The sequence below is a fragment of the Mauremys reevesii genome, linkage group 1 (genome assembly GCF_016161935.1).
Source record: "Mauremys reevesii isolate NIE-2019 linkage group 1, ASM1616193v1, whole genome shotgun sequence".
Classification (NCBI taxonomy): Eukaryota; Metazoa; Chordata; order Testudines; family Geoemydidae; genus Mauremys; species Mauremys reevesii.
Window position 1 is genome coordinate 217931605 of NC_052623.1, and position 24500 is coordinate 217956104.

Sequence of the window (24500 nt, forward strand, 5' to 3'; positions counted from 1 at the left end):
CTAGGGCAAACCGGGGCCTCAGCGCAGAGACTGGTCTCCGATTCTGGCGCCTCCCTTCCCCGGTGGTCCGAGAAAGTTCTTGGGCTGCTAAGTGTCTCTCTACGAGAGCAACTAGTTCATCATAAGAGGAGGGATCATTTTGGCAGACCCACTCTCGTATGTCTGGCGGCAACCCCCTCATGTACCTGTCCAATACCAGGATTTCCACTACCTTCTCCGGCCCATGGGTCTCGGGGTGGAGCCACTTCCAGGTGAGGTGTATCAAGTCAAATAGCTGGGACCGTGATGCTTTGTCATCCCGGTACTTCCACTCATGGAAGCGCTGGGCCCTTATGGCCGGCGTCATGCCTGTCCTCACCAGGATTTCCGCCTTCAGCTGGGGGTAATCCATAGCTGCTTCTGTGGTCATGTCAAAGTAGGCCTTCTGGGCCTCCCCACACAGGAATGGAGCCAGGAGGCCTGCCCACTGGTCTTGGGGCCAGGCCTCTTGCAGTGCCGTCCTCTTGAATGCAAGGAGATATGCCTCTATATCATCGTCTGTTGTCATCTTCTGTAAATAGTTGCTCTCCCATAGCAGCCAGGTACCCTGGGCCCCGTGCATCAGCGTGGCCAGGGCTTTCAACTGGTTCACTACTTCATACGGGGTGGCTCGATCTTAGGCCGCCTGGTTCATCAGTAGCTGGTTTGTCTCCTGTTGGACACGTACTGACTCTTGCTGGGTCACCACTTGTACTCTGGTAGCCTCTTGTTGAGCCGCAGTGGCCTGTATCAACACCTTCACTACATCCTCCTTTTTTTTTTTTTTGTGATTTACCTTGCCCTGAGATGGCTTGCCACAGAGCCTCACTCACTATCACATCCCACCCCGACACCATGTGTGGCAAAGTACCTGCTTCTCCTCAGCTGACTCAGTCACTTTTTGCCTTGGAGACAGGCTTGGGCAAAGCAAAGTCCTTCCAGGTCGTGCAGGGTCTGGCTGATCCTTCCCTCAGTCAGTCCCTTGTGCCGGTTTTCTCCCCTTCTGGGGACAGAGTGCAGTCTTCCTTGCTGGAAGAGTTCAGAGTCCTGCTGCACCTACTTGCTGGCAGCTTCTCTGCTGCTCTCACTCTCCCGCCCTGCTTCCATGCCAGGGAGGGTTTAAAAAAGTCTCCAGCAATTGGGGCCAGCTGAACCTAATTATTTCCCTGGTAACCCTGTTCCATCTGAACCTTATTTCTCCATAGCTATCTCTCCTCAATGGATAGGGAGAGGCCTTTTAACCCCTCTGGGACTAATTACTACCCCTCCCTTTGTAGCCATTTGTCCTAGGTTTGCCACAACAGCCATTAGTCTTATAAGAATGTATTTAGAGTTTAGACTCTACAAAGTGCTTGTAAATTGTTGCATACATTAATCTCACTTGTAATGTCTGTATCCCATGCTACAAGGTAAAATATAAATTTGTTTTGTAATTGTACAAATGCCTGCTCTGAATCTGTGAACTCAGATGGGAAGAGTGACTCCCCCGCCCATCCCAGGAGGACGATCAAAATTAAGTGGGCCATCATAGGACAAAAGCTTTGTGAATCGGTCCATCTATCTATGGAGAAGCATATGCAGAAGGCCTTATTCCATAAATTTCAGTTCTGTTTGGACTCTCACAGGGGCTGAAGCTAAGAAACAAAAAGCAGAGAGCCCCAAGGTTGACCTGAGTTAAGCCCTAAAAAGACATTTAGTGGTGACTGATTACAACATCTCTGTCACCTTTTGAATCACAGACCGAAGTTCATTTGTGCATATATGTTTGCTTGCTTTAAACTGTAAATAACTCTCATTTCTTTTTCCTTGTTAATAAACCTTTAGTTAATTTATTACAGGACTGGCTACAAGCATTGTCTTTAATGTGACTTCTGAGGTACAAACTGATGTGGGATAAGTGACTGGTTTCTTGGGACAGGAAGGAACCTGAATATTTTGTGATTTTTGGTGTAAGTGACCATTTATCACTTAGTCCAGCTTGCCTGAGTGGCAAGATAGACTGGAGTGCCCAAGGGGACTGTGTGTGACTCCATGGTAGGACTGTTATAGTCATCCAGGAGTTCACATCTGTTACTGGCTTAATGAAATCTGATTATTGAACATACCACCGGTTTGGGGTGTTTGCCCTGCCTGCTTTTGACAGTCTGCCCTTTTCCTTCTGTGGGTGTCTCTGTCTCCTGTGTTACACAGGTCCTCAAGGCTGCTATTGTGCTGCTGGCCTTATGGATTTGAGCCTCCTCCTTTCAATCTACACCTAGATCTTCTGCTGTTTTAGTCTTCTAAAGGTGTTTTTATCTCATTTAGCTCCTCTTTCATTTCATAATCTCTCTTGGCATGTTTCTCATTGTCAGTTTGTGTGGTCTGTTCCTGGATATATCTCCCATGCCAGTCACCACTGATATGGAGACAGGGAGTCTTGCCCAAATCCTCCTCCTTAAAAGAAACCATGCAACTCTAAGCTCTGTCACACAGCTAAAATATCTCCTGATGTAATCCCTAGATAGTTGCCTCTTCCAGCAATGTCTCAGGTGCATCCTCTTATCTCACATCCTCTCCATGTGATGCAGAGATTCTCTGCCCTTCCTTTGCAAAAGAAAGTGAACACGAGTTTAGAATTTGTGGCAATGAAAACAAAAGCAGGGGCTGGCCAGTGACAGACAGAGCAGGAGCTGTACTGTACACACTCATACACCCACATAGCCTTTGTTGATGTCTCTCAGTCCTGTCTTGGAGCACCCCCTGCTATCCTGGTCCTGGATTTCACACTCAGCTCTGTCAATGCCCCTCAATCCTGCCCTGCAGCCCCCTGTTCTTCCAGTCCTGAGCTCCCCACACAGCTTTGCCTGTGCCCCTCAGTCCTGACATGCAGCATCGTGTGGTATCCTATTCTTGAAATCCTCACACATCTCTGCCTGCACCTCTCTCTTGCCTGCAGTACCCAAAGATATGTGTCCTGGCCCTCTCTTGAGCAGAAGACATTAATTGTGCTGTATTTTGCAATGGTTTAGTTTTGTTCACAAAAAGAGGCTAGAATGCAACACACACACATTCACTGTCTTCAGCAAGACTGTCAGCAAAATAACCTTGGATCCAAGAATAACATGTGGAACCTGATCCACTTAAATCCTGTCCCTAAGAATCTGATTAGAAACCCTTCCTTCTCTGTTCTCTATCTGTTTTGGGAGTGCCAGTCCCAGCGGATTAACATGCAAGGCTGTTCTGGGCATTTCTAGCAGGTATAAAGAAAGAACTAACAACCCCCTGACACAATAATCCCCTCCCCGCCCCAGGTGTGAGTTGTGGCTCATGGGGTGAGGGAACAGATCACAGTGGTTTATATAACTGAACATATTGGAGATGAGACAAAGCAACAGAGGAAAAACAAGCCACTCCCTGCAGAACCGGTTGGGTGGTTGCTGGGGCCTGCCACTGTTGATAATATTCCTGCACACTGATAATGTCTCTGGGAGGGTTAAAGTGTTTTGATGGTGTTCCAGTCTCCCAATCAAGGGGCAATGCATGGGACAAGGGTGTTTCTCTAATTCATATCCCCTTCTGTACTATTCAAATCCCCCTTCTTTAACTAATGTAACAATGGCCTCAAGTCCCTGCTCTTCAAAATCTGCCCCACACATCCACTACTAAAAAGCATGGCCATGCATCACCCCCTTGCCAGGCATTGCAGGAAGGAACTGAAAATAGCTCTCTTGCTATTTGAAACATTCCTTCATTCTGCCTCAGAGATGTGGCTTTTCATTACAATGTGCCCCAGGAACTCTGCTTAAGGACCACAGCACTTGCCTCCTCTATGTCCCTTCCCCAAATGTCACCAGGTGTGAGAGCCTTCTCTCTGCAGCTCCAGCCACCCAGAACAGACTCTCTCTTTTTCTCTGTCTCATTGACGGTTTTCATATAATTTCAGAACCCAAGGGGAATTTTTTTGCCTTTATACTATTACTATTTTGGTGGTGGTAGTGCCTAGAGGTGAATCAGGCCAGGGCCCCATTATGCTGGTGCTGTGTAAACGTAGAATCATAGATTAGGCCAGAAGGAACCATTCCGATCATCTAGTCTGACTTGTATAACGCAGGCCAGAGAATTTCACCCAATAATGCCTGCATCAAAGCCGCATATCTTTTAGAAAGACAGATAGTCTTGATTTTAAAACAGCAGATGATGGGGATCTATTGTGTTCCTAGGTAACATATGGTAAATGACAGTCTCTGCCCCAAACAGCTTACACTCTAAAAGACAAGACATAAGAAATGGATGACAAAATCAGCTGGTAAGGATACAGAGTGGGGGAGATAAGTTAAAAATATTAGGACATGGGCACTTTTTAATCTCTCTCTCTCTCCGTCTTCCACTGTTATTGAATTCTGCACACTATTCTGAGTGCTATCATTTGGACAAAGGCTATTACTTGTGATGGACCCAATTCCATGAGGGGAATGCAGTCTCCAGCACTCACAGTCTTTTTCCTGATACTGACACTGGGACTGGCCCAACTGATGGTTCTTTTTCTGATGCAGACTCTCTTCCCATGAGGAATGGACTGAGATTCACCAACATATTGCTTCTGAATGACCCTCACAGCTAATGACTATGTGATACTAATGAATGATTGGGGCTCACTCCAGCCTTTCCAAGATAGGGGCGAGCTGATGAGAGGTGTCCTTAAAAGAATTCCTTTCTCTTTGTGAACTGAGGTAACATGCTGGCTCTCAGAATACCAGTTTGGCTGGGAATGCTGAGTCCCCTCCTGCGTCCAGGTGGGTCCAAAGAGCTGTTCAATATCTCGTGACACTAGCACATAGGGTCCCTGATACCTGTCTCCCCCGGGCATGGCACCAAGGTGTATTATGTAACGTGTTGACTTTGTGCCATCTACTTAATCAGATGTAGAACAAGTTGCTGCCCTTCCTCTTTGGCACCAGGCCCTGCCTCGCTAGACATCCATATAAGTTGGACCCCTTACCTCAGAGCATCCAGCCCAGGGGATCAGCACGAGAGAGAGGCTACCCTGATCCTGATGAAGATAATGAGCCTCCTGTGGACCAAGAGCTTTCTCTTCCTCTTGTCCATCCCATGCCTCTGCTCCAGCCAGCCCTCACCTCCCCCGTTGCGTTTCTCTGCTTTCCTGGACCACTCAAACATGATCTTCCTGCGCTGGGACCATGATGCAGAGGAAATGATGACCTTTGAGCTCCGGGTCCACACTACTGGCTGGGTGGCATTTGGATTCAGCCCTCATGGAGAGTTGCCTGGGTCTGACATTGTGGTTGGGGGCGTTTTCCCCAATGGCAGCATCTATTTCTCTGTAAGTTGAAAACATTTCCCCTCCTTCCCCCTTTGCAGAGGGTCATGCTTTACACCTACTGCATTCAAGGCAGGATTCTATGCGGGCTGAGTTCACAAGCAGGAAGATTTAGATAAGTTTGGGTTGTTCCATCTACTATCAGATCAGAGGATGCTTCCAGAAGCAGTATAGTCATGCTAACACATGGCTGATGCACCAACACACATGCAGTCAACATGCAGCTAGGTTCACACCTATATCCCTCATCACTATACATGCTCATACAGACACACCTGCTACCTGCCCTCACCTAGATACGTACCTGAAAACACTGCATGCTTCTTGTTACTAACATGCCCATGCTCTAATGAAAGTCCTTGGTCCACCAGTTCAATGACTCCTATGACTAGAGATAGGGGAAATCATATATGGTCTATTTCATTGATTCTCAACCAGGGGTATGTGTACCCATGGGGGTACATAGAGGTCTTCTATGGGGTACATCAACTCATCTAGATATTTGCTTAGTTTTACAACAGGCTACATAAAAAGCACTAGCGAAGTCAGCACAAACTAAAATTTCATACAGACAATGACTTGTTTATATTGCTCTAATATTATACACTGAAATGTAAGTACAATATTTATATTCCAGTTGATTTATTTTACAGTTATATGGTAAAAATGAGAACATGCTCAATTTTTCAGTAATAGTGTGCTGTGACACTTGTATTTTTTTGTCTAATTTTGTAAGCAAGTAGTTTTTAAGTGAGGTGAAACTTGCGGGTATGCCAGATAAATCAGACTCCTACAAGGGATGCAGTAGTCTGGAAAGGTTGAGAACCTCTGGTTTATTTTATGTGGATTCTGATGACATTTGTTTTGTCAGTTTCACTTCCTGTGGTTTCACTTGCCTTGAGTTTTGCTATATCTTTTTTTCCATCCAGACTAGAGAAGCGCTAAATCCCTACCACTCTGACTTCTCCCAATCCTTGAAAGGCCAGTTAAAATGTAACCTGTATCCACACCATTCCTCATTCTGAATTTGCAGAACCGAACCCCAGCTGATTAGGTTTTGCAAAATCAAAGCCACCCCAGTTTGCCCATTACAGAACACAGTTCAGACACAGTACAGTATGGTGAACGTGAGAGTTTAACCAAACCAATGAGTTCTATGAAGACTTGGGTGTTACTTGCAAAAAAATTACCATGTATTTAGTTATCACCAAGCCCCTTAGAAAACCAAAGAGCTTAATCTCAGAATAGTTCTGTTTATCCAGAGGCTTTTTTCCCCCCTGAACACTGATGAAACTTTGCAGGGTCAAAATATATCTATTCTACTCAGCTGGTTTCATTTCCATGTTTGAACCTGAAACGAAATGAGTTTTGCATGTTTTCATTGGTTGGTTGTGAAGCTCTGGTTACAATGACCAGAATTTTCAAAATGATTCAGGGATGCTTTAATTTTTTAAGGTGTCTCATGATGTCCTCCTAACAATGAGGCACCCCAAATCATTAGCTGATGTAACTTCAAGATTGTGGCTAGCATGGAACCTCTGATGGCTGGGAAACCACAGGTGAGGGGCAAAGAGGTTCCAATAGCCTAGGCAGATCCAGAAAGATTTATAAGAATATAAGCAAGCATGCACACGCACACATGAATACACACATCTACACCCCATTTTAGCACATATTAGCTGAACCAGTGGTACAAACAGTAGGTAAATTCAGGAGGGGGTGGGGAATTTAGTTTAGTGTAGATGTAGTATGTGTGTATGTGTACATTGCTTTCTCTCCCTCTCTCTCTTAATCATTTTTCTCTGTCTTTCTCAAGAGTGAGAGATATTTTTCCAAATAAGTCTCAGGGTTAAGAAATGTCTATAGTGAATGATTTTACTTTTAGTTTTTAATACTTATTTTGTTTATTGGCTTTTGTGTAACTCATTTTGGGACTATTCATCTTTGCATTTTTAGCTTAGTAAATAAAGTAACACAAAGGGGAATTTCAAAGAATAGAAAACAAAGGAGGCATTTTCAAACTCCCCTCTGTAATGTGATTCCCAGCTTGGTAAAGGAGTGGTTTAGAGGGATCTGAGAAGCTACAATTAGAGGCAATGGAGGTGAAATTGAGCAGAAAAAAAGAATGTCAGCTGGGTATCAGGAAATTCAGTGAAAGTGATACTAGGTTTTGGATAGTCACCCCAAGGAGCAGAGATGCGTTACCAATATATTCACAAGGGGCTCCTATAAAAATGTTCCCTCTTATCTCACAATAAACTCCTGTCCTGGGGACATATGGTCACATTTAAATGCTTTCACAGTCATAATTGATAAAGGGGACTCCACTTGGCAAAGAAACTTATATTAAATGCACTTAATTGAAAAAAATGTACTTTGTACCAGAAAAATATTCTGAGCACATAGTTAAGCAAGGTGTTCTGCTTGTTAATTTGAAATGGGATGGGTTGATGGGAGTGAGGTGGTGATATTATAGGGGGATATAGGGGCCTCCTGTCATAGGAAATTTTGTTTTTTGTCCATTTCAAAGGTGTGGGGGGATTCCTCAAAGTCTTTCATAGTGTATGGACTATATTTCAGTCACAGAGCATATCTTGACGGCACCTCCTTTCTCAGTTGCGATTGAGGGCCACCTCCTGTCACATTCACAATTACATTGATCACCTCCCTTCCCATTCATAATCACATAACTCTTCAACTGCTTACACAGATAAGTAGCATTAGGAAGGTAGCATTAGGATGAATGTGTAGAGGTCATTTAATGCAATTTTGAAGCTGGAAATAAGGAGAAAAACACCAGCTGTTTGTGCACCACCACCAAATGCTGTGCAGACCACTACTGATCCATGGACAATAGTCTGAAACTAGACAAAACCCAGGAGTATACATTGTGGGGGTGGATCTCTTGTCTATTATTGCAGTGCCATTCTGTACTGTCCTCAAGAAGTATTCTGTGTGGAGCCCTTAATGATGAGAAATTACGGGTGAATTTGCTTGGATGTGATAACATGCTGTGAATCTTGTTTTGGAGTCGTTTCATTTATACAGTTGTCTCCATCTTCCTTGGGCCGGTTGAACTTTTTTCTCACTACATATTTGTCCTACATGACTAATCTCATTCAGCCCGGCCTGGTTCCTGTTTACTTTAAATTCTTTTCTGTGGCAGGCTGCAGAACATAATACAATTCCTTGGTTTTGCTCCAAATCATCAGATCCTCAGTGATTCTGCCCTATTCACTTCTGGTCTCAAGATGTAGAATTTCATGCTTTGTTGCATCCCTCTGATCCTGAGGCAATCCTGGAGGGAAGTCACTTAAACATCTATTTCCCAAAAGGAGAGTTGAAGGTGTACAATTTTGCATTTTCTGTATTGAGTCAACTTGCCAAAACCCTGGACTTGCAGCAGTACAGAAAATGCTCTTGTATTTTGAAGTCTAGGCGTGACAGGCCACATTTTTAAAGGTATTTAGGAACCTAGAGATTCACATGGGTACCTATTAGGATTTTTGAAAGCACTAGGAGCCTAATTCTCATTGAAATCAATGTGAAATGGGCACCTAAGCACTTTTGAAAATCCCACTATGCCTTTATCTGTATCTTTAAGCATCTAAATATCTTTAAAAATCTGACCTGACATCTCCTCCTGTTCTCATAGGGTAGCACTCACCTTTGATGACCTCATTCAATCCCTTTTTATGTGTGTATAGATTCTAAACGTGTTTGGTTTTCTTATAGTAACTGTACTGATAAAGCAGTCTGCTAGGCAGAATATTCAGCAGGGTTCATCACCCATAACCAGGGCTCATTTTTAAAAGGCTGGGTGCCGATCTCTTTTGAAAATCTGCTCATAAGTGTTACAATGGGAGATGCTGGATGCATAGCTCTTTTAATCATCTGCTCTATTGACTTCTTCACTTGCTTCATTTTTGTCAAAGATTCAGTTTAGTATACTTCTGAAATTGATCATCTGACACATACCAGTAAGAGACTGATCTTTAGTTCTTCAGCTGATATGGGTCAGGATTAGGGGTGGCCAGAAAAAGTGTGTGTAAGAGAGAGACTCTATAGCTCAGGGCCACCCGGGTGGGGGGGGGGCAAGTGGGGCAATTTGCCCTAGGCCCCGGGCTCCGCAGGGGCCTCCACGAGAATGGCTGAGGCTCCTTCCCCGGCCCCAGCCCGACCCGACCCCATCTCCGCCCCTCTCCCGGAGCCTCAGCATATCCAGGAGCGTCCCTGGACAGCTGCAGCATGGCTCCGGTGGGGCCTGAGCCCCTTCCCGCTCAGAGCCGCGTAATGGGGAGGGGCTGCGAGATCCAGGCTGAGCTCACAGCCCTGCCCCCTTACCCAGCCAGAGCCATGCTGCAGCTGTCCAGGGATGCTCCTGGATGCGCTGAGGCTCCGGGTGAGGGGGAAGCTGGGGGTAAGAAGCTGGGGAGTTGGATAAGGGGCAGGGAGTCCCAGGGACAGTCAGGGCACAGGGAGGGGGCAGAGGTTGGGGAGGCGGACAGGGGACAGGGAATGGAGGGCTTCGATTGTGGGCATTCCGGGGGTCTGTCAGGACTCGGGGGGGTTGGATAGGGGTCGGGGCCATCAGGGGACAGGGAGCAGGGGTGGGGTCCCAGGGTGGTGGTTGGGGGTGGGGTCTCTGGGGGACAGTGAGGGGGCAAGGAGCAGGATGGGTCAGGGATTCTGAGAGGGGCGGGCAGTCGGGGGGCAGGAAGTGGGTGGGGGTCAGATGGGGCAGGGCCAGGCTGTCTGGGAGGCACAGCCTTCCCTACCCTAAAGCTCATTCAGCAGTTTGAGGCTTGAAGAAGAGCCAAGCTGTTAGCTTTTCCATTAGGGATACCATCCGTTTCACTTCTCAAATGCCAAATTATAGTCTATATTTAATTTTAGTGCCATAGGGAGATTCATGTCAGGGGAGGGTAGCTTCATTTAATATTAGCCATTGAGGGAGGGATCACATGAGAAGAGCAATATCCTTCCCAATATCCTTCCCAACCCTACCAAGGGAGGGCCCCCTCCCCTGTGTTCCCTGAGGCCTCAGAGGGGTTAATTCAGTGGTTCTCAAACTTTTATACTGGTGACCCCTTTCACATAGCAAACCTCTGAGTGCAACCCCCCCCCATAAATTAAAAACACTTTTTTATATATTTAACACTATTATAAATAGCAAAGCAGGGTTTGAGGTGGAGGCTGAGAGCTCGTGACCCCCAGTAATAACCTTGTGACCCCCGAGGGGTCCTGACCCCCAGTTTGAGAACCCCTGGGTTAATTTAATTTTAGCACCCTGTGTCCATTCACATGCATGTGCTATTTTGAGCATTTCAGTTTTTACAGTATAGGCTCATCCCAGATTCTGGAACAAGCTCAAATGCTCAGTTCGTGGAATATGTACATAAGCTATACTAAAGACAAACCCACAGTAACCGTCTCCAGTTTGTGAGGGACCCCATGGAGCCAGTCTCTAGGAAACAGATAAATGCATGGAGGTTAAGTCCATTGATGGCTATCAGCCAGGATGGGTAAGGAATGGTGTCCCTAGCCTCAGTTTGTCAGAGGGTAGAGATGGATGGCAGGAGAGAGATCATTTGATCATTACCTGTTAGGTTTACTCCCTCTGGGACACTTGGCATTGGCCATTGTCGACAGACAGGATATTGGGCTGGATGGATCTTTGGTTTGACCCAGTATGGTTGTTCTTATGTTCTAACCTAAATGAACCCAAAGTTATGGAGACAGATATGAACCAGGAAGCCAGCACAGTATCAGAAACCTGGAAAAATTTCTGACTGGATGGGCTCAGGTGTTTGGTCACAAGCTAAGGTGGTTCAAAAGTTTTGGATTTTTTTTAAGCAGAATGTTTTTATTGTTTCTTTAAACAATCAAACACAGCAAGCAGCAAATATTTGGCCACACACTTCTGAAACCCCAAACCATATTCAGGTTTTGGCAGACTAATTTCAGCTTTTCAATTAAAAAAATCACAACAAATTTTGAAGGAAAACAGACATTGTCCATGATTTTTTTCTGCTTTTTAAAACCCCTAGTTTTCGATCCAGAAAAAGTGTTGACGAAAAATATTTGTCCAACCCTTTTAATGAGCTTTAGTGCCTTTTAGCACTAGCTGAGAGCCAGTGATACCTTGTAAAGAAGTTTTCTCAAAACTGGGTTTGTGCCAAGATTCAGAAGGTTTATTTTTCCCAGGGCCTCCCGTGGAGGGTGGGGGTGGCGGCAGAGCAAGTAGGGAAATTTGTGCTTGGCCCTGCAATAGTATTGTATAGTATTGCAATTTTTTTTATGGAAGGGGACCCCAAAATTGCTTTGCCCCAGGCCCCCTGAATCCTCTGGGCAGCCCTGCTATAGCTTGATGGTTAGAAAAATTCTGCGTTCCCTCTCCTCCCAGTATCCTGGATCTGAGAAACCTTCCTGATTAAATTTGTATTGAAACCTACATGTTTCCATGAAGCATGCTGGTTTTGACTAAATGACACTTTTCAGTGAAAAAAAGTTTTATCTAAATTTTTCTGACCATCTATAGTCTGGATTACCAAAAGTCATTCTGACACTATATAGGTGTCAGTACACAGGTACTCCAGGGGCTACTGTCACATTGAAGAGAGGGAGGGAATGGAGAAAATGTGACTATTGTGTTTCTCTGATTTGTAGGAAACTTGCAATGAAGGCAGAGGGGCCTTCCAATGTCATCGTTACTTTAAGAATTATTCAATTCCCATCAGTGCTATTTAGAGAGATGCTGTCTCAGGATGTGAAGAGAAGTTACTTCTCTTCTCTCTATGTTGTTTCCTCATTTGATTTGATGTCTCTCTCCATGTCCAATCCAGGACTGGCATGCTGTGGATGAGGAAACTCTCGAGGAGGACAAGAGCCAGGACTACCAGCTGCTGTCACTAACAGAGGATGAGACCTTCACCACCATGCGGTTCAAACGCTACTTCCAGACATGTGACCCAAATGACCTGGATATCACGGTAATGGAGGAGACAATCTTTCTGCACAAGGAGCCACATATATAAGTGAAATAAACCTGCCTCCCCCCTTGTACTCTGATGTATACTGGAGATCTTAAACAGGGAACTTCTCTTATAACAATCGAGGAACAGGGAGTATACAGTCTAAAAATAGGAGTGTATTGCAACAGTTTATGATGATGTAGAATGTGTTGGTAGGATTAGTGGTTCCCTTTTAGTATAGACCTCTGCGTGGATTGTATTCAGGACTGGGGGAGATGAGAGCCTCAAAACATTGTGAGGCTTGAATACAGCCTCTGGCTTCTGGGAAACGCAACTAAACTTAGGCAGAGCTTTTAAAGTCTCTTTCTGCACTCTTGACCCTTCACCTCAACCTTTCCTACTTCTCTTTTTCTGTCTGCCTCTTTCTATCTATCCCTCTTTCACAGATCATGGATCTGCCTCTTTAATAAAGAAGATACATTTTATGAGTCAATGAACATCACACATATAGAACCATCACTTGAGAGCAATGTATGATATCAGCTGTTAAAGACATAAGATGGGACTTTCAGTTGTGCTCATTATTTGTATAACTCAGTTCCCATTAAATCCATTGTTTCAATGGGAACAGCATAGTCAAAATGCAAGGTGCTTTGGAAAGTCTCACCCCGGCTCTTTTTTAATTTAAATGCTGTGCAGGGGTTTCAGATTGATAGCAAAATTACAATTAAAAAGTCTAAAAATGACAATATGAGTTAGTGATATTATTATTCTTAATTAGTATTATTATTGCAGTACCTAGAAGCCCTATTTTCAAAAGACCTGCTTTGTCACTGGTATGTTAATGGACAGATTACCAGAACTCTAATTACACAAATGTGTATGTTTGTGGATCTAAATTGGGAAGGTAATAATTGGAGATATACCAATCTCCTAGAACTGGAAGGGACCTTGAAAGGTCATTGAGTCCAGCCCCCTGCCTTCACTAACAGGACCAATTTTTGCCCCAGATCCCTAAGTGGTCTTCTCAAGGATTGAACTCACAACCCTGTGTTTAGCAGGCCAATGCTCAAACCACTGAGCTATCCCTCCCCCTAGGATATGTCATCATTCTGCATGTAACTGCATGTACAAATGACCACTTAGATACATGGCTGGTCATCAGTGCTCAGTTACCAAGATTACATTTGAAGTTGCACTAAGTGCACTCACAGAACAGGCACACAAATTGACATTTTCCCACATGCACTAACACGTGCAGCAATTCTGAAAATTTGGCCTTCAGTGTCAGACTTTAGCCCTCATGGATCGTGTGATGCTCCCCAGGGGTACCTAGAGCTGTGTTGTATCTCACCACTACCTGCTCTTAGAGTGAGGCAGTCTTGTCTGCGTCTACTGTAGCTCAGTTCTGTGAAACCAACAGCCTCTGACCCTACAAGCACTGCCTTCCAGGGCATCACTGTCTCTGTGCAGACTAATGTTGGCTCTGCTGCCCAGAGACAAAACAATCTCCTGTGGTTTAGTCTCAGTTGTCTTCCTATCCCCCAGCTTATGTCACATGCAGATTTGGCTTATAATGCTTAATTTACATTTGACAAAGAGACAAACATCTTATCACCCTCTGGAAGAAACCTGTTTGTCAGTTCTGCCAAGTTACCCACCTTAAAACATAATTCCAGGATGTGTACATAACTTTTAAAATATCATCAGTGCATTCATTTCACCATGATATTAATGCCCAACTTGATATCAGCTTTCATTACTGTCAAGACACTATTTATAGATAAATGAAAAGCAGTGTGTTTGGTGTAGTGAGTTTGTCAGGCCTGTTAAGAATTGCTGTTATAGAAGAGTGAACCCTTTGTCAGTTGGCATTGATGGTCACAGACCTCAGTACCTGAAAATCAGACAAGGTGTCTCAATTTGTGGGACACACAAAAATGTAAGTACTCAAAACTAGTGACCACTTCTGAAAATTCTGACCTCATCCAAATCCTTACACCTTTCCTCTTGATCTCCAAACTATTTTCTTTCACTCACCAGGTCCTTAAACATTGTACGTGTGTATGTAAATATTGTGGTGCAGTGTGTAATATGATTGTGGAATGTGTTTAGATGTTTTTGAAGGGTTTTCCTATTAGCTTTGCCTTACAGAAAACGATCATGAACCTGTGTACAGAAGTGTTTTGTGTTGTTGCACTGTGCACTTTTGCTGTGTTTTCTTGTGTAGGAATGAACTGTGTGTGGGAGGCATGTGGTGTGTGTGCATATCAGTGATATGAGGGGTGTGTGTTTTAGTGTGTAATGTGGGTAGTGCATTTTAATGTATGTCTCATTGTAGGGGTGTAATAGGTGTGGGGTGTTTTGATGTGTGGAATGTGCTTAGTATGTTTCAGCATGTGTACTGTGAATGTGTGTGTATATGTCTGTGAATGAGAGTGTATATGTAGGTATGTGGAAGCTATGATGGCATGAGGAGGATTTTGCAGCAAATTTCTCTCCTTACAGGGTGACACCGCACGCCTGATTTCTGCTTTTGGCACTGATGACACAGTCCAGTTCTCCAAAGGCCAAAGATTCCTCAATTCTCTCTTTCTGATGCGAGTCATAAGCCCAACTGAATTGAATGACCCCAAAATATTCTTCACCTATGACCTGAAGCTAAATGACGTGAGTACCTGACCATGGCACTGCCTATTCTCTGGATACAAGAATCCCCACTCCCTGCCATTCTTTGCAGTAGAGCTGATGGTGGCCAATATGGATGGATGGATGGATATGGCTATCTTGATGAATGTGTGAATGGGCAGAGAGATTCAGCAGTAAAGTGGAAGAGGATGGGTTTGTTTTGAGGAAGGGTTAGGCTGTGTTCTATATTAGGGAAATATTTTGGGGATATTACCTCTTCCTTTTCAGGCCAATTATATAGGCTGGGACCAGTTTAAATTTCTGTTGTTACCAAAAGAAAATTACACACAAACAAAAGTGATTATTCCACTTTCAGGAATGTTTCCCTGACTTGACTTTTATTTGAAAAATAAAAAACATTGTTGTGCTGTTGTGCCATTGTGCAGTTTGGCTGTTCTATCACGTATATACGTTACACACAAAAACTATGTTAAAGGAACATTATTAAAGTTGCAAGGACAAACATTGAAAAGTTAGGAAATGCCAGAATTAACATTCTGTAGCACCTTAGTTCATCCCCTTGTGTGCATTATGACACAATCTTTAATTCCATGATCACATACAATTAGTTTTTCACAGGATTCTGATGCATTCAATGCACTGGACAGAGGGTGCTCATTGAATGAGCAGCTATTCAATATTTTGTTTTCTCCTCATCACTCAATGAGTGGCCTCAGGCTTTATTTACTGTACACTTTTAAAAGCCAGCTCTGAATATAAAATTATTAATTTCCTTGTGGGCTTTCCTATGGTGCTCATCGCTATAGTACTGGAGTGCTTCACAAACATTAATTAATTTATCTTTTCAGCACCCCTATAAGGTTATGGGGTAATATTATCTCCTTTTTACAGATGGGGAACTGAGAGACGGAGAGATTAAGGTTAACAGTATTCACTAAATTTGGGTGTTCAATTTTAGATGCTTAGGACCTGATTTTTTTCCAACTATGTAGCATTATATAGCACTTTATATGTTCAAGCACAGCTCCCATTGACTTCAGTTGCAGCTGTGAGCTCTAAGCACTTCTTCAAATCAGACCCCAGGGTCTCAAATTGGGTACCTATAAAACGAGAAACAATTACAAGCCATCTGTGAAAAGTTTGGTTTAAGTGACCTGCCCAGCATCACACTGGAACTCTATGGCAGAGGTAGGAATAGAAGCCAATTCTTGAGTCCAGGGCATCCAGTTCTTCACCTCCCTTAACCATGAGGCCATCCTTTCTCTTTCTGCCTCTTTCACTACACACCTTCTAGCTTCTGCAACAAACAAGGCAGAGATCCCAAATGCAACAGCCACCTTTAATATACAACCCTGATTAATCCCCAGGGCAGGTCTATTTTGTGCACTGAATGAGGCAGGGATCCTGTGGAATAAAGTAGCATGTGTTGTGGAAGTAAAGACTGCATCATAAAGCATATTCACAAGGGAGATGAATTAAGGTTTCACAGGTAGCCTTAATTCTGGCACTTCCTAACATTTGGTTGTTTGACTTTACAATGTTGACTGTAATGTTCTTTGAATATGTGTGTGTGTGTGTGATTGCCTATGTTCTTAATAAAGCAAACTGAAAAAACAGAAACTCCAAAATGTGTCAACCTGACCTGACCCGACCTCTTCCACTGGAGTTAACAAAGTAACTGACAACATCAGTAGATTGACATCCTCTGAGCAGGAGATGGGGATGGGATACTTTGCCAGTGGGTTTCACTTATATTTGCTGATAGTAGAGGAATAGTGAGACTCAGGAATACTGGTTCCACTTAAGGCTCTGTAGGGGAGTGTGCTGCAGTGGGCACAGCATCTTCTGCCTGTATTTCAAAAGCTTGATATCTCCTCCATCCCAGTTCTGTCTCTTTCCTACCCCTAGCTCCTTGGCTGAGTCCCATTCTGTGTGCCTAACCAGTCTCTACTCCTCAGACTTCTCATTCCAGTCTCAATCTCCTTCCGAGAAAGTCCAAGTCTCCCCAGCACAGGCTAATTTTCTGAGTCCCAATCTCCAGCTCCCAGTCTCTCTCCCTTCCACATCCAATCCCAGGCTTCTTGCCCATTCAGGCCCAATTCACCCCTCACAGCTGCTCATCTGATCTGTCTCTGCCAATCCCAATGCACCCCAATTCATTGTCTTCCCCCATTCCATCCATGTTACTGGTTCCTTTTTCAGCCAGCCCCAGTCTCTCCAGCTCCTTGTCCAATCTCAGTGTGCCTACCAGCCAGCTGGTTCCTAGCCAACCCCCACCCCCTATTTCTTTCATCATCTCCCAGTTCCCCTATACAGGCTCCCAGTTCCAGCCTTCCCAATCAACCAGTCCCAGATTCCCTTTGCCCACCTCCCCACTGGCTTCCAGTCCCGTTTTCTTGAGCACCCAGTCCCACCAGCATTTCCCCCTTTTTCTGAGTCTCCTTGCCCAGCCAGCCCAGTTCCTGCCCCTCAGCTCCCAATCCCAGTCTCTGTACACAGCCATCTCAGTCGCTCCTCTCCAACACCCAATCACAGTTTTTCTCCTCCTCCAGTCTCAGTCTCACCAGATTCCTTGTCCCAATCTGTTTCCTTCCTTCCCTCCCACCTACCATCCCCAGTCCAACTCTTGTCCCTCCTGCATTTGAATCAGGTAGCCTCCTCCTTCATGCTGCCTGGGCTCCAGCAGAATGGTCACTGAGAACACAGGCTTCCAGTTCTCAGTTTCAGTATGTGGCATCACTCCTGCTGGGAACAGCTTTTACAGGGAAAGCCAGCTTTGCCCCTGTAGCCCTGGGCTGGTGGGAACATTCTCTATGGGAATGGTCAGCACGAGGATCTGTGAGGGGATGGAGCATGTTCAGTAAGGATGGACACTTGGAGATTTTAGCTTCCAAAATCAGTCTCTACTGAACATGTGCAAAACTGCAATTTGTCAAAGGCTTACATAACTTGGCCACATTTGGGAAGCTTTTCATGGTGGTGGGGGTGGCAAAAGGCCACATTCTTGACACAGAGGCTAACCTATGCCAAATTTCAAGTCTCTTCTCCAAAGCATGTAGGCTCTAGGTCTTCTCAAAGAAAAGGTCTAAAAAACCTTTTTTTTAAAAAAAACATGAGCAAAACAATGTATTTTCCCAAGCTTCTTTCTTAGAAATGTTGGAACTCTTTGGGTGATTTTTAAAAAAAATATATTCAGCCTGAGTCAGACATCCAGCATGGGAAATTTCAGCACAAACAGTTAAAGTTTCACGAAGTTATAAGCAACAGAAAATAAGCCTTACAATGGGAAATGTCAGGCGACCTTAATAGATAGGATTACCTGCCCCGCCTGTAACAACTATAGTGTCTCGTGCAAGCACACAGTCAAAATATAACAAGTATATTTACTGCTCCCAGTTTATTGTTGCTTGTTATTGGAAACTGCATGTTCCTCATGGAGAAGAACTGTGCTGGGAACTCAGGAATAGCCCCTATATCACTGCTCTGCTAAAGCTCTGGAAAACACAGCACACACTGTGTGCTCCCTCCTGTACTAACAAAAGCAATGTCTCACATTCGTTACTTAACTGTCATTACTGGTGACACAGAAGCACTTGTATGCAAGGAACAAGGGATCATGGGAGCACTGGAGGAGGATGGAACACATTTAGCATCCACAAAAAGAGCTGGGGTCACATTAAAATAGACATCACCACAAACATAGCATCCCCTGTCTTAAACCCACAAATTCTACAAGTAGAAGCTGATCACACTGATCACTGACCTACTTCAAGTAAATATCCACATATTTTTGAACATAGGGATCTAGAGGAAAAGGATGTCAGGCAGGGATGCCAAAGGTGCTGAATTCCAAGGATATGGTGCAGGCTCTTACCTGGCCCTTACCAGTGATGGAGGAGCAAGGGCATTCAGAGTAGTTCCTCTGCTGATTAATCATCCTGGCATGGTTTACAAAGTGACAGATGGTGACTTTGATCAGGCTAGCTCAGTGCACATCAGGCAGAAGGTAAGGGAGGAGTGTAAGGGTATGTCTGTGAGGTGCTCTAGGGCAGGTGGAAGAAGTAGCCCAAAAGGACCAACTCACTGTGGTACACCACTGACATCATTTAGCACAGCTGCAAAATAAGGAGGCTTGGCACCTGGTGGGGAAAAGTAGAGGCTACCACTATTGGAGCAAAGTGGGGGGAGGGAAAGGGAGCGGTCACCTCTTTAATGCTCCACCTAGACAGCATCTGCCAATGCAAGCAGCAAAACCACATGATACAGCACCCACTGCTAACCAGCTGGCACCAGGGTGCAGTGTAGTAGTGTTTTCCTCGAAACTCTAATGGTGACACCTGCACAATTACTCAGCTCTGTAGGAGCAGGATTAGTCTTCGATTAGGCACTGATCTTAAGTTTGTAAAACTTCAGAAATGTGGGGTAGCATCTTCGCTGTGGGGAGGGGAGCCTATCCAACATTATGCACTGTGTCTGAAGAGCAGCAAATGTAGCCACTGGCCAGAAGGCTGAGCAGCAGTGCCGTAAGGAAACCCTCAGCTCCAGTGTCATCATGGCCAAGAAAGCCAAAGCACTGTGAGGGAGCAAAATGGAGTTGGGGGCAATCCAGAGATTCCCCAAGAGTTGGGGGCAGCCTGAGGTCTTCTCTGGAGTAAGGGGCAGTCCAGGGAATCCCCTGGAGTTGAAGCAGCCTGCTGTTCCATTTCATTTAGAGAAAATTGAATGGAAATAACTTGATTTTTTTCTAAATGGAAATTTTCAGAATTTCCTTTCCACGGAAATTTCAAAATGTCAAGTTTTTGTTCTGATTCATAATTAAAACTTTTTAAAATTTCATAATTTCCCCTGGAATGGATATGTTAAGTTTGAACTAGCTTTACTTACCTACTCTCACGTGGAAGGGGAGGGCTTCCTTCAGCTGATGAAGCCTGTTGCAGATCCCAATCTGTGCCATGTCTGTAGCATGCAGAAAGAGCCCTTGGGAGCTGTGACAGTGGAGGGTGCACTGATCATGGACAAGTGGACCAGTGGAGAAACCACATATGACTGCTGCACACTGAGTGAGCATGACTGGCTTTGTGAAACAACACTGCTACTGATATACCAGAGGGAGTGGGATCGGTTATAGAGGACAAGATGATACCCATTCCTCTCTGTTCTGGGTTTGTGACCTCAGGCAATTGGTAAAATATGACTGAGACAGAGCATGATGGAGAGTTCCCACATTTAGATCAAGGTTTGATATGGAAAATGTCATTCCAAATTATATGTGGGGGTAGTGGGGGAAGGGGGAAATGTGGAAGGAAAAGGATTTGTTGAAAATTCACTGGCAATTGTTTCATTCTTTCACTGGAAAAAATTGTTAAAGCCTTCACTATTTCTTTGATACCAGCGCACTTATTGCTGCCAAAAAACAAATGTATTTCTTGCCAGTCTTCTGATGAAATGGGACAGAGCTAAAGAATGTGGAGACATGGGCCAGTTATCAATCTGATTCTCCGTTTTCTTCGTCCATTTTGCCTCTTCATTCACACTTGCATCCTGCCTGGGCCACTGCTCGTGCCCTGGCAAGATTAGTCTTCTTTGCTTTTTTTTTGTTTTTCAGTTCCCCATCCCAGTTGATGAAACCACATATGCCTGCACCTTTATCCCACTGCCCATCCTTAAGCAGAAGCACCACATCTACAAGGTAACCTGACAAGTCTGCCTGTCTGTCTTTTGGAGCATCCTGTTAGTCTGTCTATGTTAATTGAGAGTATCCTGTCTGCCTTTCAGTGTCCTTGGGTAGGAACATCTGGTCTCTACATCTGTCTCTCTTGAAGTACCCTGTCTTTCTGTCTGTGTCCTTGGGAGTATCTTGTATAACTCTGAGAGTCTTTGGATGCAACAGATCAAATCAATTCCTGGTATAAATCCTACCAACTTCAATGGGCAGACTCCATGGATGAACTTGATTCATTTATTGGTCTGTGTCTCTTTGTTAGTGGACAGTGCTCAGGACTCCAGGATATTCTAAGTTTATAAAAGGTGCAAAGACTTTTGCTTTTGCCCTTGGAAATTGCTAGAGATATTTGTTTAAAATAGAAAACTAACCATTTTGGCAAATTTCATTAAGGTACAATACACATAGTTTTAAAAAGCCAAACACCACAGCCCATTTCCAAGCCCAGCTCATTTTTCAAGTGAAGATGACTTTCCAATTAGGGGCATGCAAATATTCATATTTTTGCATTTTTTCTAATATAAAAATAAACATTGAAATCATATAAAAGAAAATTTCAGAGGGGAAGAAATAGTGTGGTATTAAAAGGTGAAAATCTGCCTATGCAACTCCACAAAACAGAAAATGTAAATACTTTTTCACAGCTCTGATATACTTACACAACAATCTATGGCCCTGATCCTGCAAAGTGTTAAGAGCCAGCAAAGAGGTGGAAGTAAGTGGGAGTTAAAGGCTCTCAGCACCTTGCATGACTGGGCTTTTGCCAGTAAATCATGTCTGGCTCAAGGAAATCTGGTTAAATTCCTCATGTTCATCAAGCTGCTTGACTGAGCATCAGATGTGGGAAGAAGAAGGGTACAGATAACAGGGTTTCAATATCTTCAATTATCCATTTGGTGTGGAGTTTCAGAATAAAGTAACGATCTCTCTAGGCTGAACCACCCACTCCACCATCTCCAGGTATACCAGGTCAATGGCCCATCTAGTCTTGTCCCTCACAATGGCCAGATGCTTCAGGGGAAGATATCCACCCCACATCAGCGCACTCAGACAGTACAATAGTATACTATGGAGAAGGGTGAATGTGCCCAAGACACAAGCTGCTTTCCCTTTCTGGAGACCAGATCCATGTTCCTCTGTCCAGGTCTTTATTGACTACTCCTTTTAGTAACCTGGAGACAGGTTTTCAGAGTCCAGGATAACTTTCCTCAAATCTTTCTCTTGGTTACAGTTTGAGCCCATAATAACAACCCATCAGAACAGATCATTGGTTCATCACATTCTGGTCTATGCCTGTGGCAATGGCAGTGTGTTACCCACAGGCATCAGCGATTGTTATGGGGCCAATCCAGATTTTGCCCTGTGCTCCCAGGTGGTTGTGGGCTGGGCCGTTGGAGGAGGGGTGAGTATACATGGTTCATCACATGACCTACCTCTTGTTATGATTGATGATACCCTTTGACCAGACTAGTCCTGTAATGCACTTAATTCTTCAGTACTATCTCACTGAAGAATTTCTTTCTGACCCTTCCCAGAAAGTGCTCAGTTTAACCATTGAAGCATGAGGATTGATGGCCCTGGTAATTTTTATACTAGCTGCTGTCACTCTGTGTGTTATTCCTATTCATACATATGGCAAATCCTTTATGGACACTAAGTAATAATATCCTGAGTCATGCAGTTCCACAGGTTAATTATATGCCACATTAAAAAGCTGTTATTTTATTGGCTTCTATGTAATCCTCTCTGATGTTCTTTCCTTTTCAATATCATAAAATATAAAGTAAAATCTGGTTGACTCATGTGGGAAAGTCAACACTAGATGTAGCTCTGGGTGAGTGATTCCTAGTGGCTGGTGCTGCAAAGATGTTCTCAGCATCCACCCTGTGATAATCACATTGCCTTTCATGGAACATCTGTATTTCTATGGTTGGAAGGTAGGATAGTGGTTAGGTAGATCACAGAATAGAAGTAAAAACATTTTAATTGGCAAAGTCAGCAGATCTGGCACACATGGAAAAGCCACACTCAAGATGCCATTTGTACATAGTAATTTGGTTGAAAGTTTTCAATGGAACAGTTTTCTGTTGAAAACTAGAGGGATTTTTTAATCATATGCTGGAATTTGTCAATTTTGTCTAATTTTTTACAGGAAAATGTCAAAATATTTTGTTTTGACAATGATAAAAGTAGAAGTGGTTGGGAGTCGGAATTTCCATTCCATGGGAAATTCCAACCTTTGGAAAGCAAAAATGTTCCAAATAAATTTCAAAATTTCCCAGAAAAGTAAAAATCTAAAAATTGTCATCTCAGGACCATCAGAACGTTTTATTTCAATTTTATCCTTTTGATGTGCAGTATTTTGATTATATTATATTATATTATATTATATTATATTATATTATAAACTCAATATATAATACATGGACATAATATTAAATGTATTATGGATAGACATAAACTAATATTTAAACTAATATTTAATATAAATTTGAAACAAATTTAATCAAACTGTTTCATTGTCAAGATGAAATCTTTCCATTTTTTTCCCATCAAATATTTTGTTAAAATCCACACATTCCTATGAAATATTTTTTTTCAGTGAAACTGCATTTTTGCTAGAAATCTATTCTGTTGAAAAATTTTGACCATCTGTAGTTGAAATGTTTTGATATATTTCATTTCCATTTTTATATTAAATATTAGTTTTATTATATAACTTAATATGTATATATATTTACTTAATATTTTAGATAGTATAAAATGAGCATCTATGTAGTCCTCTAAATGAATTAAAATTATAAAGTAAAAACAAAATATTTCAAGAGTCCCAAATCTTTTTCTTCCTGAATTTTCATTTCATGGGAGACTTAAGAATTTCAGTCTTTCATTTGTATTCATAATTTCACACAGAATAGGAATTCCCATTCCCATCCAGTTCTAGTACATACCAGTAGTTATTGACACATGAATATCAGGACCTCTGCAAATTTCCAGCTCTTTGCATGGAAGGAAACAGCTGAGAAGAGATGAGAAATGATTCCTGAATTGTAAATGTTCTTCTTCTTTCTCCTCCCTTCAGTCCTACCAGTTCCCAAATGAAGCTGCAATCTCCATAGGTACACCTATGGATCCTCAATACATCCGGCTGGAAATCCACTACAGCAATTTTGACTTGATACCAGGTAGGTAAAGATGGATGGGTATCTGGCAAGAAACGGCCATGAAAATGGGCTCGTAATTGTCATTCTCATATTTTTTTTCTCTTACATACACACTAGAAACCAGCTTCCAAATGAAATGACCTCTGGTCTTAATTAGCACAAGTTCCATAACAGCAAGAGGAACCTGTTAAGGTCCCCAATTCACAAAGGCATTAAACATAGGCCTAACTTTAAGCAAATGAGTAGTCTCACATGCTTAAAGCTAGGTATGTGTTTAAGTGCCTTGTGGAATTGGGACCCAAAAGACCTTAGTGCATCATTCTCTAGTGGTCTGTATAAAGGGGAAGAATACTTGGGGGAGTTAGGAGACCCAGGGGAATATGAGGACAGGGGAGCTAGGGGAGTATCAGAGGATCAGGAAGGAGCCAGGGGTATGTGAGAGGCTCATAACAACACTATTTTGCATGTGTATAGTGCTGTCCATATCACTCAAAAATGCTTTATAAATATTAGTGACTTAGGCCTCACAACAACCATCAAAGGTAAATCAGCATTAATTATTATCCCCATTTTACAGAAGGGGAAACTGAAGCACAGATTTTAAGTGACCTACCTGAGACCACAACACTGCAATTCAGCACCAGAGCTGGGAACAG

General features: G+C 43.3%; 1 protein-coding gene across 1 annotated transcript in view; it reads left to right on the plus strand.

Annotated features, from left to right (window-relative positions):
- Positions 1 to 4104: 4104 nt before the first annotated feature.
- Positions 4105 to 24500, plus strand: part of LOC120402435 (putative DBH-like monooxygenase protein 2) — a gene marked incomplete at its 5' end in the record, with an annotated part of 34295 nt that continues 13899 nt past the window's right edge. Inside the window, 7 exons of the mRNA XM_039533078.1 lie at positions 4105 to 4126; positions 5133 to 5338; positions 12181 to 12327; positions 14818 to 14979; positions 20564 to 20647; positions 21912 to 22082; positions 23763 to 23865. Of these exons, the coding sequence (XP_039389012.1) occupies positions 4105 to 4126; positions 5133 to 5338; positions 12181 to 12327; positions 14818 to 14979; positions 20564 to 20647; positions 21912 to 22082; positions 23763 to 23865 (895 nt within the window). The remainder of the gene's footprint in view (positions 4127 to 5132; positions 5339 to 12180; positions 12328 to 14817; positions 14980 to 20563; positions 20648 to 21911; positions 22083 to 23762; positions 23866 to 24500) is intronic.